The 20,794-nt window shown below is 35.8% G+C and overlaps 1 protein-coding gene across 1 annotated transcript in view; it reads right to left on the bottom strand.

Moving 5' to 3' along the window:
* Positions 1-20,794, bottom strand: part of CDH10 (cadherin 10, type 2 (T2-cadherin)) — a 48,321-nt gene that overhangs the window by 21,496 nt on the left and 6,031 nt on the right. The window contains exons 2-4 of the mRNA XM_009867368.1: positions 10,795-11,089; positions 1,625-1,744; positions 867-1,034 (exon numbers count right to left, since the gene is read on the bottom strand). Coding sequence (XP_009865670.1) covers positions 867-1,034; positions 1,625-1,744; positions 10,795-11,089 — 583 coding nt within the window. The remainder of the gene's footprint in view (positions 1-866; positions 1,035-1,624; positions 1,745-10,794; positions 11,090-20,794) is intronic.

The following is a 20,794-nucleotide window of genomic DNA, read 5'->3' as shown; positions in this document are numbered from 1 at the left end:
AGCCTGAAGGCTGATCATCACTAACTACTAGATTCAACAGTTATACAAAATAGAAAATGGGTGTTGAGCATACTCTAAATCCTTTAGCTATTAAGCATGTGCGAACCATCTTGCACATACTACTTCAGTATATGCAAAAGGCTTCAAATGTATTTAAAATGCTTAACTTTTAATGTTTGATGTTACATAGTTATAACATTTTCATATTACACAGAGACTAAGAATGTTTTATATTTGAGTTTGAGGACACAAAGTCTTGATAGCTGTACTGTCAGAGGTTAAAAAACATTGTAAAAAGCTCTGGTAAACTTAGGCTGTAAAAAAACCCCAACCGACCACAAAGTTAAATGCCATTTACTTTACTTTAGGAAATTTTCTATTAGGTTATGTAGGACCATAACTGAAAAAGTACAAATCTGCTTGATTCCCCTCAAGTAATTTCTTTTCCACGTTTTTTGTGATTAAATATTTAAGTAGATACTATGATTCAAATATTTCTGCATCTCTAGAATTACTACATGTTTTCTTTTCCAGTGAGGGAGTGTGTAGATTTAAGCAATAGGTAACTGAAAAAACCTCTCATTGCTCTAATGCTCTTATGAGTCCACCTACCGCACCTTGCCATAATACTGGAAAGTATTCCAGGCTTGCTGCAGTTATATTTGACCATGTAACTGTTTTCCTGACAAACAAATGTTGTAACATTTAATATACTGCTTTAATAACAGTGAATAAATCAGTACATAAGCCTTTTGTTCATGTGTGCCCCATAATCTAGATTTTCTCTAAATTAAACCAGATGGTGATTGCTTAACTCTTTAGTCTGAAGCTCTTACAGTGTAAGGCAACTATTAAATGCAGCTTACTCTGGGGGAATCGAGGCGGATTGTCGTTGACATCAGTCAAAGTGATGTTCACGGTGGTGGTCCCTGATAATCCACCCATCTGGCCTCCCATGTCCTTTGCCTGGATAACTACTTGGTACTGCTCCCTGTTCTCTCTGTTCATGTTTGGCAAAGCAGTCCTGATGATGCCTTAAATAAATAAATAAAAAAATTGTTAATAATCTATCTTTTTTTTTTATGTGCAGTTGTCTGTGAAACAGATTTCTAAGATATTCATTTAGTGTTTAAAAGTACAAATTTCTCTTAGTAAGTTTTAGAGATAGTCTTCAGTATAGATTATCTCTTTGTTGAACAAATCTTAATTCTAGATCACAGCTCCCTTTCCAGTTTGTATTTCATGTTAAAAATGATTCAGGGTATTCATGCAGAAGGTTTATTAATAGAAAGAACATCTTTTATTAGTTGAAGTAGAATAATTATTAAGAAAAAAACCCAACATTTTTTAGAACATAAACTTTTATTCTTGCCTTTATTAGACATGTAGTTACCTATATCCTTAAGGCTCAATAGTACCACTGTAAAGTAACTTATACTTCATAGTGTCAGCTGTAACAACTCACAAGTTTTAATGCTTATTACAAAAATTATAAATTATGAGGAAAAACCAAAGAAATATTTCACTTCAATTATTTTTAACATCTATTTTTTACATGATCTAAGATTTTTAAAGACAAAGTCTACAGTTTATAGTAAGAGGGAATAATGACAATTTTCCTGACCTGTTTCTGGTTCCACAGAGAAATAGGGTTGTCCCTGAAGTATGCTATAAATTATTCTGGCACTGTTTCCGTATGAAGGATCATCGGCATCAGTAGCTGTAACTTGCACGACAGAAGTACCTGAAACATCCAAAATCAAGTTAGTTTTACATGGTACTAGGTGGAGATCTGTGACCATCCAACTTCCATTCAAGCAGACCCCAAAGAAAATGTCAGTTAATGTCGATTGTACTTGCCTATTTCAGAATCTCATTCTACATAAATTGTATCTAAACTTCCCTAATCCCACAAGCACGATTAAGGTGTAATTAGCAAAGGTAAACAATAGCTGTGATTGAGCCGAATTCTTATCCTTACCCAGCTACAATCATTTCATACTTACATACCTTTTTATTTTTTATTATTTTTGTCCAAAGCATGAAGGAACATGACAGAAAAAGATTATTAAAAATGTCATTGAAACTTGGAAACAACTAGTTCTCCCTACCTTGTAAGTGTTAATACAGATTGATACTACTGGAAGAAGTATTAACATGTGGACTTTGAAATTTGCTGGTTATTTAAAATCCAAAAAAATTTCTAATCTTGAAGACCATTTTGAAATTTTAGTGGAATATACAATTCCTTCAAACCATAAAATGCTTATCATTGCCTCTGACGTTTATTCCCTATTCTACTTCTATAAAGTGTTTAGGCAAGAAGTGAAAAAAACCAAAGAAAATAAATCATCATATGCATGTGACTGGTTAGCCACCAGCTATTCTGAGGATCAAAAGACTTTCAGGCATACTTCTCCTTTTATCCCAATTATTTCCCTGCACCAACTATTGGCAAATACTGTGAAATAAAGCACTTGTAAATCCAAGGCACTTTGCAGACCTGTTTAATCTCTCATAGTTTGACTACATTACATGTTTATGGCAACATACACAGAAAGGCAAATAGAAGTAAATGCTAAGCTTCCTCAGTTTGCTTGGGTTTTCACAAGATGACAGCAAGTCATGAACAACAGCACCAATATCAGTGGAATGAGTCTGTGCCCGACTGTTGAATCAGAGATGAATTCTCTGAGATGTTGTTTTCAGCTGTTTTATAGCAAAGCACTTGATCCAGTGAGTCTGTAAAAGTACAGGCATCTCATAAAGAAGGCATAATAGGCAAATTTCTGGTTATATTATTAACGATACTAAAATGAATTTAGTCACCAAACAAAGTTAACAGAACAAAGCCTTGAACAGAAAATATTTCTTCTTTTAAAAAAATCGCTGAAGAAGTATAATGGTTGCTTTAGTGATCCTCTAGTCTAGGGCTGTAACTGAAAATTGGAACACTTTTTAAAAATGAACGTAGGAGTGATAGAGCTGTCCTAAAAACTTCATCAGTTTTCAATTCACAAATTTCTCTCATCTCCAGCCACACTGAACTCCATTTGTAGATATGTATCTATGTAACTACTCTCTTAAAAGACACAGAGGCCTTTTTGATGATATTTAAGTTCTGAGGAGTGTTGCCATGATTCTGTAGTGCACTTTTTGGACCATTCTAGTACGTAGCAAATTGCAGTGCAAGAATGCATATTTGCTCTGAAATAGAGATGTTGCGTAAAAGGAAGATAAAAACAAATCATGTTCAGTAACTTTGAGTTAAAAAAAAGGAAAAAAAATCAAACAACCAAGTACACCGATCAACGTGGCATTGTCCAAGAAAAGTTTTCAGATTTGCCATTTTATATCCATAAAAACAGAGAACAGTCACTGTCAAGGTGTCTATCACAATAGCACAAGGTATTAATCAGGAAAGTCTACATTGCAAACCCATGAAAGGTGATACTTTGTCTCTATTACATGTAACTGAATTATTTCTTGTTTCTAATTTTCACATTTCCTTCATATGTCTTTAACCTAGCAGTATTTATTAATAGGTCAATTGTATGAGATTTTTATTTCATTTTAGTTTAAAAAACACGCAGAATCAACTTGGAAGGGTAATTTGGATAAAAACTGAGGAATGCGTTTAATAGCTTTAAATTTAAATAAAAATCCAATTTGCAATGTAATAATGTATGTCTAATTCTGCTTTAGTCAAGAGTCTCCTAATGCACATATACTATATTAACTAATGCTATTTTAATTCACATACACTTGAAACAGAAGAAATCGTATCAGCTATCCTTCTCTCTAGCTGCAATGAGCATGGCTGAATATACACAAAACAAAATCTATCAGACACTTCTGAAAACTGTAGATTTGATCCTGTTCCTTTTAAACTCTGTGGGAAGAGGCTTGGGGTCCTAAACTCCATCACTGTCACGCAGTGCGATTTACTCAGCGGGTTGTGCTCAGGGTAATGGCCACCCCGTGACCCAAAAGCAGTCAGGATGAACACCACTTTTTAATGTCACCTCTGCTCTTTGGCTCTTGCTGGCCAGCCACCAGTCAAGCATCTGGCATAAATCATGCAAGGGCACCTCTACACTTCTGCCTGTCATTCAGGATGCAGAATCACAGAATGCTAGGGTTTGGAAGGAACCTCTGGAGATCATCTAATCCAACCACCTGCCAGAGCAGGTTCACCTAGAGCAGGCTGCACAGGATGGCATCCAGGCAGGTTCTGAACGTCTCCAGAGACAGAGACCCCACAACCTCTCCGGGCAGCCTGTGCCAGTGTTCTGCTACACTCAGAGTAGTTCCTCCTCATGCTTAGATGGGACTTCCTATGCTCATGTTTGTGACCATTATCTCTTGTCCTGTGACTTGGCACCACCAAAAAACCACTGGCTTGATTTTGGCCCTTGCTCACAAAAGGAAATGGAAGAAGACATGCTCTCTAGGCTTCCACTGAGGGATCAAATCTGACAGAAACCATGTCAAGGAGCAAACAGGATATCACTGTATCACTACATCAGTTATGCTGTGCGCATCAGCTGCCAAACCATTAGCTTGTTTTCCTTTGCTTCAGTTCCTGAAGTCACTGAAGACCACTGATATTATAAATACATTGTTTGCTCTTGTCTGAAACTTGGGCCAGAAATCTGCAGGCATTGAGGATGACCACTTGTGCCAGGGCTTAGAAACTACAGTGTGGATGTGACTTATCACCAGCACTTGGTCTGGGCCTCACTTTGTCTTTTACGTAGGCAGAGATTGCTCGTGATGAAGTTAGTAAGAGTCCTTGGCTTTCAGGATCTAAAGTCTAATCTGAACTCTATAGGAGTGCAAAAAGGAGAGAGTGATAATGTACTGGAGAATATGGAACCAGTTATGTTGTTAGTAAGACTTATGATTTCTTTGTGTACACTTGCAAATTTTACTGTATTATAAACCAAACTATATAGTGGTGAGATAGGCTCAGAAATAGTCATTTGTCAGATTATTGTAGTTCTTAGAAGGCAAATTTTAATGACAATGTTTGAATCTCCCTTGGGTCCAGTACTATAGTAGTAATTAATATATTTGGCCCTTTTTGACATGTTCCTTGCAAGCATCTTTAAACCTCATACAACCATTAATGACTTTGATATCACAATGCATTTATGATGTAGACATATTAGATAAGAATCACTGAAGATAATTAGCTTGGAAAAACAATACAAAGTGTTTCCACTGTAGAGCTGAATTTGAAACTTACACTTCCTTTTCCTTACTCCCAAGTAATATATTTAACCAGAGCAAGTACCCTCCATAGTAAATTATCCATACAAATAATAAGGTGAATTAATATAAATTTTCTGCACGTTCTAGCAGAAAAGAGAGGAAATAATAACACATGTGCTCCCTTGAAATAAACTATTTAATCCAGCAGAATTACAGAGAAGAAGAGGAGAGGGTTCCGTATTCAGAGAAGTTGATGTCAGGAAGGTCTTTGGCTATATGATACCCCTGCAACCTGGAAAACAATAACCTGGAAACAAGTACAAACCCAGAAGGAAGTTACATCTTCTGAGGCATACATTGACATCTCTAATTCAGAAGCAGAGAAGACCACCTAGGGAGCGTGACAGAGCACAGAAATAGCGCTTGTCTTGGTTTGAGAGCACCAGGATCAAAGCACAATCACCATTAATGGGGGAGAGGGGGCAGCTGCACCTATGTGGAGGAGAGTATGGGTCAGGTGACCCAAATGGACCAATCATGGCATTCATCCCCATGGTGCTCACTATAAAAGGGCCTCTAAGAAGAGCCCTGGGGCCTTTATTGTTGTTGTGGTAGGAGGATTGCTATGGGCTGACTGTCATATCTACCTGTGCTGCTGCTGTTCCTACCTCCTGGTTTCACAGTGCAGAGGAGCACTGTTCATTAGGACAGGTTGTATTGCTTGGCCTACCCCTTAGGTAGGAGCGACACAGCTTTTCTTTTGTGGTCTTTTTTGGGGTTTTTTGACTGTCATCAGGACTCTGGGCTTGGCCAATCCTATCTGCAGCTGAATCCAGTCTGGGACTTTTCTGCTCAGGACCTAGTTGTCATTGAAGGGCATGGGTTCTGTATTAATGTATTCTCCTGTATCTTTGAAGATATTTGTATTCTTGCATAACGTCTCCCTGCAGTTTAACATCTTCATTGTTATTGCTAGTATTAAGTTTTTCAACCTCAAAATCTATCTCCCTTGTTCCCCTGTAATCCTCCCTGGGAGTGTGGTGGTGGGATCACAGAGAGCATCTGTCAGAGTTTAGGCGTTGGCCCAACCTTAACTTCATCGTATTTATTGGTGCCCAACAAGGAGCAAGAACCAATTTTGTATTTCATAGCGTTATGAACTTTAATATTTTTGTATTAGATTTTTTCTTTGAAAGGTTGGGAAAAAACCCTCAACAGTTATTAATGTGGTTCTAGGTGAAATATTATACTATGTTCCTAGGGATTTTGGATTATGGTCAACTGTCACATTGCTTCCTAATCTCTCCTATATGTTATTATCTAGGCCTTTTCAGTGTATGTTTATGGCTTTTTTTGTTCAGGTGCATTGGGCAAAGGGCACTGGTTTTATGTTGTGTTTAATGCCAGTCATCTAATCTGCAGTAAGTTGGATGGTGGCTTCAGGCTGCCTAGGGCACTACCTGCTAAGTCTTATTGCTAATTATACTTACGGCTTTTTCATGGGAAATAACACTTTTCTTCTTTTCACCGAACTGACTCACAGTTCTGGAAATTGTTCTCTTTGTTTCAATTTGCTAACCTTATTATTGTTTATTGTTAATATGTTTCAGGAGTGGTTTATTACTAGAATGCATTGATGCAGGTGTTGTATAACAGTGCTGAAGATGCAGTATGGACAGGATAAGGAATGATTAGAGAATATATAGGCTACAACAGAGGAACAGAGAAATATTAACAAATAAGAGAGAACATGGTGATAAAATAAAGGTCTAAATAGCAGAAAGTTCTGAAAACTTGACTAAAAGTTACCAATAGGTAAAATCCACGGGAAAAGATGTATAGAGGAGAATACTCATCTGCAGCTGTGAAAACTGAAATATCGGTCATTACCAATTTACCCTGTTATTAACAGATATGATGGCAGACTGATGCAATGAATGATACGTGCAATTTTGTCAGAAACTTAAAGCGTATGACAAGAAACACAACAACTTTGAACTCTGTCTGCTATCTGCATGATACAGGGTATCTGTAGCAACGAGGCATATGAGTTAATTTATGTAGTATAGTATGCTGCCACAGCTGTCTTTCTGGTATTTAAATGAGGGCATATAATGTTAATATGGACATCTCACCACTGTGGTGGCAGCACAGATGTGTACAAATAGACAACACGGTTGTAAAACTACAGAATAATTGACTATTTCTTTGACACTTAGAACAGAGATGAGATTAAGCTCGGCCATTTGCAAAAGTGATATCCAGTCATGAGATTGAGGGTGCAGGCACCAGATGATAGTAGAGCTCTTGAGAATGCAGCCTCAGAATAACATATCAGAGGCCCCAAAGGCATAAATGTAAGTTGCAAGTTACTAGCTATATTACAGGCTGACTTGTATATCAAGTCTAAAAAATAAAAGAACAAATATCTAATGTGTCAAACATCACTTGTATGGTGAAATTACAAAGATACCATCTAAAGGATGTAAAAGATGATGGCAACTTCTGTAATAATTGAAATCAATAAACAATTCCAGTGTTGTCCTCTCCAATAAAGGACCCGATATCTGATCAATATTACCATCTGTCTGCAGCAGGTCTTCTTTCACCCTTGGTAGTAAAAAAGACATGCCTTTTCATATGCTACTCACCACATTTTGCTATTACAACTTACCAATCATATTAAGAAAAAAATGTTTTCTATATAGTTAAATAATTTTTAGAAAATTCTAGTAAAAAATAAAGGTTTTCTTAAAGTAATGTTTGTGCTGTGCCTGTCTAGTGCTCCAGTCTTCCCACCTGATAAAGTAGTTGAGAGTAAACTATCAAGTGCGGATACACAGTAACAGGAGTGTGAGGCATTCTATAGACTTTTAATTAATAGTTCTATCATAGTATTATAGAATATCTCAAATTGGAAGGGACTCAAGCTCCTTGTTTCTCGCAGGGCTTCCTAAAACTAATCCATGACTAAAAGCATCATCCAGATGTTCCTTGAATTCTGACCGGCTTGGTTCCATGACCACCTCCCTGGGCAGGCTGCTCCAGTGACTGCTCACCCTCTCTGTGAAGAACCTTTTCCTAATGTCTCATCTGAACTTCCCCTGATGCAGCTTCATTCTATTTCCTCGTGTCTTATTGTGTTGGTCACCAGAGAGAGATCAGCACCTCCCTCTCTACACCCCACCTTGAGAAAGTTGTAGATTGTGATGAGGTCACCCCTCAGCTTTCTTTCTCCAAGTTGAGTAAGTCAGGTGACCTCAGCCACCCTTCCTAAGTCTTGCCCTTAAAACATTTCACCGTCTCTATCACCCTCCTCTGGAAACACTCCAGTAGTTTGATGTCATTCTTATATTGAGGCACCCACACCGGTACACAGTACTCAAGGTGGGGCTGCACCAATGCAGTGCAGAGTGGACGATCGCCACCCTTGACCAGCTAGCAATGCTGTTCTTGGTGCACCCCAGAGCACGATTGGCCCTTTTGGCTGTGGAGGCACGCTATTGACTCAGATATAACTTGTCATCAAGTCGAACACCCTAATTTCTTAAATTAGTGTTATGAAGAAATGAATCAATTTTGAGGAATACTATATAAAGCCACATCATCTACTTATGGACCACAGATGAATTGAAGCCTCTAGGGATCAGCCATAAAGCTAAAAGCAATTCTATCTTTCAGGTAGTCAGTAGTCTAGCAGCTGAATGACCATATTTATAAAATCCAAGAATATGATAGGTTTTAACTTTCAATTCCCTAAATTAGGGTCATTTTATTGATGGAATAAAGTCTATTCTTTTCAGCACAATTGTTTATGCAGAATACAGGCTTAATTCTCAAAATACATTCAAGCTGTTTTTGTACCCATTAGTGTAGTTTTTTGGATATTTTTCTTATTTTATCTTTTTCTTATGTTTTTGCATTTCCAAAATTTGTGATCTATGTGGACATACAATGGAACCTCGCCTCTTGAATAATTTATATTCATTGAAATTATGTTTTGGATGTCTGAGAACACTGAAGAATAAGATGAAATTTATGTAATTGTGACTGACAAAATTAGGAATCAATGCATTATAACAATGTTGTATAATAGCAAAATATTTAATGAAAACACTGTGTAATTTTCATAAAATCTCTTTGAGTGTATTTTAAGCAATGCCTTCTGAAATTTATAGAAAGAAAATGAGAAATAAAGTGGAAGCTATAAGACATCTTTTTTCAACCCTACTGTAATCTTGGCATATGCCTCTCTAGAAAAATGCAGCAAAGCCCTTTCAAGATGCTCTGCCTAAAATTGTGTGCACTTACTGAAGTAGATGATTCTGGAGTACTGAGCAGTAAATAAATCAGTATTACATTTTGTTCTACTTTGGAACAGTAAAGGAAGAAGACTTTTCAGTTCTGCTCTTTATGTGGACTAGTTTGATGGGCTTCCAGTACAGCCCTACCCAATTGTGTGACACATTTGACCCATCCTCTCCTCCCCATGGGCACAGCTGCCCTTCCTCCCCTACTGTGATAACCACCAGTGCCAAGCAGCTCCAGGGGATTTTTTTCCTCTTTTTTAAAATTTATTTTATTTTTCCTTTATACTAAAAACTGTTTACTAAATGTTAGGACTTTTAAAAATTATTCAATCATAAACTAAAAGCAGACTGAAATATTAAGAACAGAAAACTATCGGCATCATGCTTCCACACACTGCTGCACAGCTGTGCTGAGGCCATTTGCTTTCAATAATTTTAAATATATGTATATATATTCTTTCTCTTTTAATATTTTCCAAAGCCAAAGAAACTAAAAGATGCAAAACATCTGAAAACACTGTTTCATCTAGTTCTAGTAGTAATTAAAATAATAATAGCCTGAAGAAGTATTGAAGTTATTGTGTGCTGTCTGAATATTTAGAAATTAGTATTATATCTACAGTTATGCAAACAATAAGTGAATATTAACTTTTAAAAAGAGACTATACATTTTTAAACTTTCCATTTTCTAATGAATTGTATGTGCTAATTAACAATAACTCATATTCTAAAATGTTATTGTTTATGAATTTGTCTAGCTGGCATCATCCAGGCCACAATTTTGTAGTTAAGCTAGGAACTGAAAATACACTGAAAATACATTGCAAAGAAAAGAAAGACTAACTCAAACAGCTGCTTAAGATTCTTGAAGCTGCTATTCATGAGTGAGTTAATGGAGGAACTGAAAACACGAGAGCATTCTTCCATACACTAAAAAATCAAAAGCAAGAGGATAAAGGTGTTTACCTTCAGGCAGTGCATCAACACCACAGGAGAAAACATCTTGCTCCTCTCAGCCACAGAAAGAGTGAAAGTGGAGACAGCTCTCCATTCAGTACTCATCACCACTGGGGAATCTAAGTAGCAATAGTTCTCGAATCATAAAAATCTGTTTCTGAGTGCAATTCCAGTATTTGCACAAGCAAGTCAAAATGAAAAACACATAACCCACACAAGATTCTCAGCATGACTGAATTTTCAGAGGATGAGGAAATTATTCACCAGTTACCACAGAGCAGACATTTGTACCTCAGCACAAAGTACTCACCCACTACTGACATTTCAGGAACACTAGCAGTGTAAATTTTTTCTGGAAATGTTGGTTCATTGTCATTGATGTCGTGGATTTTGATGACAAACTCAGATTCAGGTTCCACTGGTCTCAGAGTTCTTCTGTTAATAGCTTGGGCACGCAGGGTATAAAAGGCCTTCTCTTCTCTGTCAATTCTCCGGGTAGCATGAATGTCACCTGTTTTCTCATCAATTATAAAAAGAGTACCAGCCCCATCTCCTGACAAAATGTATTTGAGGGATCCATCTCCTTTGTCCTGATCAGAGTGAAGCTGAAAAGGTAGAAAAATAAGAGCATTCTATTTAGAAATAATGAAAAGTGGGTTTTTAAAAATATTTTTAAATTATTAGATATTAAATCATTGTGCATTTAACAAATATTTAATACCAACAAAGTAAATAGTTTTCAGTCTCCACTGACTGGCAGCCGTGGTGTAATACTGAGGCATTTCTTTCCTAACTTAACTACAAGAATCTTTTCACTTGAATGTGTGGCAGATTTTAGTTTTGCAGCAACACCTGTTCTCTGCTAAGAAACCTTTTCACCACAATTCTTAAAGAAGTTTTTTATGTTAATACTGACCTTTTCCTTCCTTGAAGAGATCCTATTAAAAATTCACAACCTGCTATGCTAGTTGTAAATTCACTAAGCAGATAAAGAACATGGTAGAATACATGACAATTAAGGAAAATAGAACAATTGGTTCGATGTCATACTAATGCTTTTTAAAATTTTATTTTATATTATTTATATTTCTCCTGGACAGGAAAATACTGCATTTTAAGTCATTATAATTTTCACTCCATCAACTAATGTAAAAAGCTTAAGAGAAAGAAACAAATTTATTAAGCATTCAGTGTTGATTTAATACCCGTTATGTAAGTAATAGAAAGCTTAACTTCATCTGTTAGTGTCCTGTAGTGCTGACTGACTTACTTCCATAACAAAAAAAAATATTCAATTATATTGCTTTGTTAATACATTAATGTGGTTGGCTCATATGATCTTTTGGATACACTTACTATAATTTTTCTCATCAGCTTGCTGGAAATTTCCTTCCAATCTCACTGACTTCATAATTCACTGAAAGAGTCTGTCATTCAGACTGATTTTCACCATGAAATGTATTTTTTTTATAGTTTTGTTTTTAGCAGAAGAATCAAAACAAGTAGAAGCTCTGATTACAAAACTTAAGTGCAAATCATACGCAAAAATCATCAGGATGTTCCTAAAAGTTTGAGAAATTCAATTTTTCCTTTCTAAAAATAGTTATTTGAAAACACATTAACGACATCAATTAGAACTTCATGAAGATCATAGTTAGTCATGTGAACCTTTTTTTTGCTAATTTAAGCTCACATTTCAGATCATGAATAACATTATATATGGAGCTTAGTATAAGTTTTCCCCTGGCATGTGGTGACAGAAATACTTCTTATTTTTTTGTCTTTGGTGTCCTCATATTGTCTTCCATAGGATTTGTTTTAAGTCAGTGTCAGAGGTAGAATATTGAACCTGGCTTTCCTTGCCTTTTGTACTGAAACCAAACACAGACTGGACTGGTGGGATAAACTGAAGTCAAACAGTAAACTTTTCTGCCATGAAACATTTGTAAACACTGAATGTTTCCCCCACACTTTCAACATATGGAACAGAAGGGGGTCGTGGAATCTTGGATCAAAGGCTTTATGATAGAAATTTAGAAAACTATCATTCTTCTGAACTTTAATTGTCTATGTATAGGTTTTCAGTTCAGAAATAAACCTAGAGAAACAATGTAAATATTTATCAGTGAATAATAAATTAAACTTTGCTTACATTACATATCTGTATGTTTACATTACAAAAATAGACATGTTCTTACTACTTAATTTATTTACTCCTCTAATAAATAAAGAAATAGGAAGCTCCACCAAAAAAAAAAGGTAAAGTGTATGTTAAAAGAGATGTTTTGCAAATAAATCCTCTGCTTTCTTTTCCTTCTGTTTCTCTACTGACTTCAAATTGAAGATTAAGTCCTTCTCACTCCTCTTTTGGGTATTGAATTTTTACTGTGGTCTTTAATACCTTATTCTCCTCTCTTGATGATCCACTGAAGTCGTGACCTTTCATCGTTCTAAGTAACATTCTTTTTAGGGGACTGGACAGCATCTTTCCGGTGGTGGCCCATTTTATAATGTCGTTTAGTGTATCTAGTCCTCAAAAACCTTTTAAGTGTTTTCTTCTTCAGGTCTTCATACAATACCAACTTATCTTCCAAAATGTTTTGGTCCTAAGAATTCACTGGAGGTCCATGACAACTAGATACAACATTTCCACAGCAGAGTGGAGAGCAGTTATACGAGGCTGCTCTTCCTCAAACATATACACTAGAAATACAAAATAAAGGCCTGTTTGAGCAAGAAAGATTGGGAGATAAAAAATAAATATCTTTAAATGGGCAGTCTGCAGTTTTTCTATATGCTTTCTCAAGCCAGCTCCAGTATTATAAATTATTATATAAGTTGACAATAGTACGTTGAGGCTGAAGTGCCAGTTCTTTAATGCAAAAACCAGCAGAGTCTGGCAAAAACCGTTCTGATAAATTCTCTATATCCAGGATAGCATAACTCCATGCAAACAGTTACCAGGAATAGTATCTGGACAAATATATGCATGGAAATTATTTTGGAGACTGATATTTAACAAAAGCATGCCAAGAACTTGTAAAATATTTTAGCAATCCCAGTAACTGCATTCTGGTGCACGAGTATGCTGCCTGGCACTAGAAGAAAAAGTTGTGAACAGAAATCAGAAAATAAAGAGAGGCCCTACACTACAGAATATGAGGCTTTTGAACAATATATTTAGATTCAGTTCAGGACATAAATATCTTTTAACATGCATTTGTTTAATATATAAGATACTATGAATGTTAACGATTTTTCACTCCTTCTCCTGTAGCTATGTATGTATTAAAGATTCTTATTGAGTTGATTTGGAAGTGAAAAATGTTATTTTTGCAGCACTCAGAAAATCATTGATCTCTTATATCTACCAAATTCAAACTCATTATTTTTTTTTCTCACCTATATTAGCTAAAAAGTAGAAAGGGAGCTGAATATACGATTTTGAGAGATCCAAATAAAGGCTTTTAGGGATCTGATAGCTGCACTTTAGAGTAACATATTTATGAGGAATATGAACCTGCTTATTTAGAAGAATACTTTAAGCTACAATATTTAGCATTTTCTAAAAAATGTTAATTTCTCTTCGGATTGGCAATCCACTTTAAATTTTATGTATACGCTGAACAGTCCACAGTTCTGGTAGAAAAACTTCAAATTCAGGGTGACATTTCAGGTCTTCTTGGGTGATTAGGAAAGCTACAGATACAACGAACAAGGATTCCAAACAGAATTAAAAAAAAGGTGAAGATGTGTGTATATATATATATATAAGCAAGGGAAGAGAATACCTCTCATTTAGTTTTCTTAGTTCATAATTCAATCTAGATGATGTTAGGGGATGGAGATGGCTAAAGACTGCCCTGTGTGTTCGACAGCTTTGATCACTGAACCGTTACTCAGCTCTGAAATGTGTGAGCAGTGTGTCGATCAGCACTGTAAAGTTTCATCATTTTACTCTAGTATGAAAAAAAGTTCTGTGAAATGTTTCTCTGCTACTTTTAGTATAAAGTGTTTCCTATAGTTATTTTGGCTAATGGGCATCTGTGATTCACGTCATCCAAGCTGGGAAATGGAGAGACATCTGTTTCATTTAGCAATTTTATTGCACAAAATGATCAGCTGTGAAGAAGTGGTTTTGTTTTCATATCTGTCCCTGGTATTTTGCAAACTCTCGTTTCAGTGATTTTCTTGCTGTTCTTCCACAGAAATACTTCCCTTTTCAGCTGTCAGTGGTATACATACTTTATGTGGAGCTTTTCTCACTGTATAAAACATCAGAATGTCTGTTGGTTTTATTTTATATAGTCCTGTTTCATCATACAGTAATTGCAATTACTGTGAAAGACAATTTTATATACTTGGTCATCTACCTGAACTGGTTGAACAAACTTAAGTTGAGAAGGATTTCATAAAAATAAAAAAGGAATGTATTGCTAAACAGAAGACAATTAACATTTACAGAGACTAACAAAATAAGATCTCCCCCATCCCAAAACATTCTGTGATTCTACAAAATTGGAGTGTTATGTGAGTATGTACAAAAGAGAGTGAGTTAACAATCCAAGACAGAGAGGAAATCGGCTTTTAAAAGATGGATTTATTTTTTTCTTCAAATACAATAAAACCAAAATCAGCTAATATATATTGCCTTGTTCTTCAAGATAAATGCCACCATAAATAAAATGAGTTAATGAAAAGAAGCCACAATCAAATTCAGGTCAATATGTTTTTAGATCTGTGAAAGATCTTTGAAAACATTTTTCAGAAGGCTTTAGATGAGCATAATAATTCCACTTCAAAAATTACTTGAAAATTACAACATAGGAATGCTATGTTAATTGACTTCTAGTGATTCAAACCAAAACTGTCATTTACAGGAGTGTGGGATTTCTTTACCCCTGCTATGAATCTCATCCAAGTCTGAAATCTCCTGATAAAGGTTGTGGACTCTTTTCCAATAGCATACAAAGTGTTAATCCAATTTGCACCAAAAAGTCAGAAGATGCTACTGTGAAAGACAGATTAGGTTAGTCAGACCCATTTTATCATAGAAATTACTTCTGGAATTTGAAATGATTTACGACAATGAAAGATAAAGGCTTTAAGATATGTCACACCTATTACTATTTGCATTTCAGATTCAGAAGTCCCTCTCTGAATTACTAGTGACTGATACTCAGATAACTAGAGACTAGAATATGACTGCATTAACAAACCAGCCTTTAGTTTGAATTCTTACTGTAGGCATTAGTGCTCTTCAGGTTGGGTTTTTATCGTAATATGCTCTGATGTATAGGAGATTTTGCAACAGACTATGCAGGTTTTTGTAGCTTTTACCAAATGACAGACTATTCCAACACTATCTCACTAAATAAGTATTTACTGCACTACAGCCATTTGCATATTCTAGAAAATGCTTTTTTTCTACTTTCTTCTGTAATATATCTGCCAACATTTCAATTTAATCCAAGTATTGCAGTATGAGACCTCAGTATACTCCTGAGTTACATTCAGATTTTATTCAATAAAGTCCTGAATTTCTTATAATTTTGAGAACAAATTCCAGTGCAATTTGTCACCTGTTAGCACTTTTCTAAGTAATCATATTAGCCATGTGATGCCTAAATACACTTATGGAAACATGCACAATTTCACTCTATGTTTTCTACGGCACATATATTAGCACCTTCACTGGATACTTTGTGGAATAATAATGATAGTCTCTCTAAACATAATCACAACAGTGGGCAGATGTGATCTGAAATCAGCAGAGAATAATTTATATAGAAATCCCACAATGGAAGTCTTTATTTTAAGCATCATCAACTTAACTTGTAAATGATGCAGTTGTTTAAAATTACCTGTACTTACTCTAGAAGGTTTTCAGACTAGCTGATGTCCTGTGCAGTATTCTCTTGGTTGCCAGATTTAACTGTCATGGCTTTGAGCCAGATATTGCTCACCAGAGATTCAATTATTTCAATTTATCCTTAAGGTAACATTTAAAGTAACTCTCTTCAGTGATGCAAGAATTTGCACTAAGTTTTAATAAGTCATGTCACATAATTTTCTCATTGGGTTATGTTGTCAGTTTGCCAGTCCTGTGTTATTGTGTATTACTTAAAATGGGAGAGAGATAGAAAAGAAAAAGGCACATTTAAAAATAAAATTTTGTGGGACTGGGAAAGATAAAAGGAGACCAAACTAATATGGAAGCATAACAAATAAGGCAAGATGAGGAGTGCTGTGAAATTCTTTTGCTTGCTGAGAAGAAGCTACAAACAGAAATTAAAAACTACAGGCTGCAGTGCATTTCCAGATTATATTTACTTTAACTTCATTATCCAAAGGAAAGATGAAAATAACTGTTACCATTTCTAGTGAGAAAGATTACAGGAGTTGCTTGCTGTTGAAGATTTTTGTTTGCTCCTACCAATGTTTTAATATGGTAAGAGATAAATTAATATTAATAATATTTGTAGGGTTCCTTTACATATCTCTAGTGAGGCAGTATCTGTCACAGGATTAGAAATATTGTTTTCCCAGATCCTTACAATCGTCACTAACAAGTATTATCATCTTCAACATTCTAAATTTCCACAAAATAATAATGCAGCAAAGGCGTTTTTTCATCACTACACTTGCATCTTTTCCCCATTATCATAGCTTATTCTAAAGGGAGGATTCATAATCTGGAGAAAGTGAATGGTCCTGTCACTGGCAAAATCTAGGATTTTAGTTGACAAAGGTGATTTCTTTTTTTACAACACATCATATGAGCAGCAGAGAATCTTATATAGATGCATTGAGCCAGTGTGACAACAACAAAACTCCTCAAGCCAAGGTCTTTAGCTGATGTTTAGAAAGTTTCGGCTCCATTAGACTGTTGCCGCTTCCACTCCAGAAGACACACAAGCATTGAGCTAACATGAACTAGACACTAATTGAATTTCATACACCAAAGAGTTGTTGCATATGTCCATATACGTGTGCTCTTCCAATTTTAATGTAATAAATACAACAGTCCCTACATCAGGTGAAGACAGAAAGTAAAGAACTGTCACTGAAACTGAAGTGCCCTTACTTCTTGGCAGCTTTGCCTAATACCTCCTGCAGGTGGCTGGGTATGACTAGGCAGAAGGGAATTTTTGGGTTAAAGGGGGAAAATATAATACGTAACCATGACCTATGGCTTGGCTGATTCTGGACTAGAATAAAAAACTGTATTAATTAGTTTCTAAAACAAACTCTCTGTTCCACCATGGAATGGCCTTGGAGATGGCCCAGTATGCTAAAACAATACACAGCTTTCATTTACTGAATTAAGGACAGCTTTTATGTATTTGAAAGCTTTGGGGTTTGCCTGTTGATATTTTTTTTTATTTTTTTTTAAAAAAGTTGCCACTAATCTTTATGCTCTCTGTATTAATGACAACAAAGAGGTAATTAAGAAGCTATTTTAGGTATTTTTTTTGTTGTTAACAAGATTTTTTTTTATTATAGCTTATATGTTTTCCTAAAGTAGCCTAGTTGTTAACAAAACCATCAAAACAGCATTAGTTTTTATATATCCTAATGTATCATTTGCACTGTATATAAAAAGCATTGCATTTTTTTAAAAAACAAAGGCAGAACATTATTAAGAACACTGATGCTTAGCCCATTACTACTGCTGGAGGCCACTTAAAAACATGTTAAATAAGATTGTCTTTGTTTCCATCTAAAATCACTGGAACATGTAAATTGATAAGAGCTGTAAATATTTTCTACCTTTATTATGTGTTCTTTTTCTCCTCATGAATAGTCTAAAGTATAGGTATCTTTGGAAGAGATATAAATAGGGACAACAACAAATACACCACATAGAGGTGAATGACAATGTCAACGCAGGAAGTGAGAAATGTCAGCTAAGATGGAGGGTTTATATCAAAATTAAGGAATAAAAAAATTAAGACGATATTTTAATAATCTCCAAAGCAGTGATATCCATGATAATATAGTATTACTGTTAAATTTAATCCCAAGGAAAGGAAGAGAGGTAAAGAGAGAGTATATGGTTTTCATATGTCTCTGGAAATTACTGATGAATCTGAACTGATGATATATTTACTATTATAGGATTCCCAACAGTGAGGGATGAAGACGTCTTGGATCAATCTTGGCTTCATTTTGTATCCCAGTGAGATCAGTGGGGCTATTCATGTAATGTCCAGAAGAGATGTATTAATATGTTAAAGCCCTACTGGTCTAGTCAAATATTAAAGGTAGGTCTGTGAGAGAGGTGAAATATGTACAAATCCTTAAGTGTAACTCAAATTTTTATTTGCCCATCAAATATATCTATCCTTTTAGTAAATTTTGAAATTAGTTCTTCTAGAGAATAGTATTCTCAAGAGAAACCCTGTCTATATACCAATTACTAAGTAAAGAAGTTATAGTTTAAATCATTACATGCAATTACATTAAAGAATTGTTGAGGTTGTAAGGGACCTCTGGAGGCCATCTTGTCCATCCAAGCAAGGCCATCTAGACCCTGTTGCCCAGGACTGGGTCTAGGCAGCTTTTGAATAACACCAAAGGTGGAGACTTCACAACTTGTCTGTGCAACCTGTGTCAGTGCTCGGTCACCCTCATGGGACAAAAGTGTTTTTTGATGTTCAGAGGCAACCTTCTGTGTTTCAGTTCGTGCCCAGTGCTTCTGATCCCGTCACTGGGCACCACTGAAATGAGCCTGACTCCATCCTCTTTGCATCCTCCTCCCTTCAGGCATTTATATACATTGGTAAGATTCCCCCCCCAAGCCTTCTCTTCTCTAGGGTCAAGAGTTCTAGTTCTCTGAGCCTTTCTTCGTAGGTGAGGTCCTCCAGCCTCGTCATTAACTTTATGGCCCTTTGCTGGGCTGTCTCCAGCGTCCACGTTTCTCTTGTACTGGGGTGCCCCGAACTGAACACGACACTCTGGGTGAGGTGTCACCAATGCTGAGGACACAGGAAGGTCACCTCCCCTGATCTGCTGGAGATAATTTTCCTAATGTAGCCATTAGTCCTCTTTATGGCAAGGGCACATTGCTGGCTCATGTTCAGCCTGGTGCCCAGCAGAACCATTAGGTCCTTTCCCACCAAGCTGCTTTCCAGGTGGTCAGCCCCCTGCAAAAACTGGTGCCTGAGGTTGTTCTTCCCTGGATGCGGGACTTCGCGCTTCACCTTGTTGAACTTCATGAGGTTCCTGTCAGCTCATTTCTCCAGTCTCACAGAAAGTTATCAAGTCGGTAAGCATGATTTTCCTTCGGTGAAGCCACGCTCACTACTTCTGATGATTTTGTCCTTAATAATCCTGGAAATGGTTTCCAGCATTAACTGCTCATGTTTCCAGGGATCAAGGTGAGGCTGACTGGCCTGTAGTTCCTGAGGCCTTCCTTCTTATCCTTCTTGAAAATAGGGATGATGATTGCTTTTCTTCAGTCTGCAGGTACTTCTTCCAGGCACCATGACCAGTCAAAGATTATCAAGAATGCAATGAATCTGCCAGCTCATATATTCTATTTTTCACACTGATTTAGTATTTCACAAGTAGGTATACTTCAATAAAAGTTTTTCTTACTTTTAGTAATGTGGCCTGGAACATTGCATTACTCTATCTTTTCCATTTCCTTCCTCAAAATGGATTGTTTTAGTACATATTCCTTTAAGTTCCTGCTTTTAAAACATTAAATTTGTATAGAACCCTTTTTTTTTCTCCTCCCTTTTTGCTTCACTTCTTACACAATTGCATTAGTCATTTTTCTCACTGTCAAAATTTAATATATTAATGTAATTTTTATTACTTAGCATTAAGCTATATAATTTATAAATGTGATTGTCTAGGTAGTAATAGTTCTTAATTATTATATTCACTCAAAAATAATGTTTCTTAAATGTTTCTACTTCCTAAAGATCCCCTTTGCGGTGGAATTAGCAGTCATAAACATGAAGACTCAGAAATTTTAGTTTATGCATATTTTACATGAAACAGCATACCTCAAAAAAAGAAAGATATGCAAAAGTTCTCATTGGAAGATGGGGTTCTTAATATAGAAGGAAGAAATCTCTATTGCTATTTCATGCCTCTGCATATCAAGTGTAATTTATTCTACTAATCACTGTATTGTAGCATATGTACTTCTAAATTATCTATAATTACAAAAAAATATAAAAACTTTTCAGGAAGAAAACCCAGAATAGCATTTTCATAGCTTAAACAAGTTTCTAAACTAAACGGGAGGAGAGAGTGCTTTCTTCTTCACTAAGCCATTTTTAGATGACAAAGAG

This window comes from Apaloderma vittatum, unplaced genomic scaffold (genome assembly GCF_000703405.1).
Source record: "Apaloderma vittatum isolate BGI_N311 unplaced genomic scaffold, ASM70340v1 scaffold2564, whole genome shotgun sequence".
Lineage (NCBI taxonomy): Eukaryota > Metazoa > Chordata > Aves > Trogoniformes > Trogonidae > Apaloderma > Apaloderma vittatum.
Note: the sequence above shows the minus strand (reverse complement) of the source record. Positions and strands in the feature narration are given on the sequence as shown.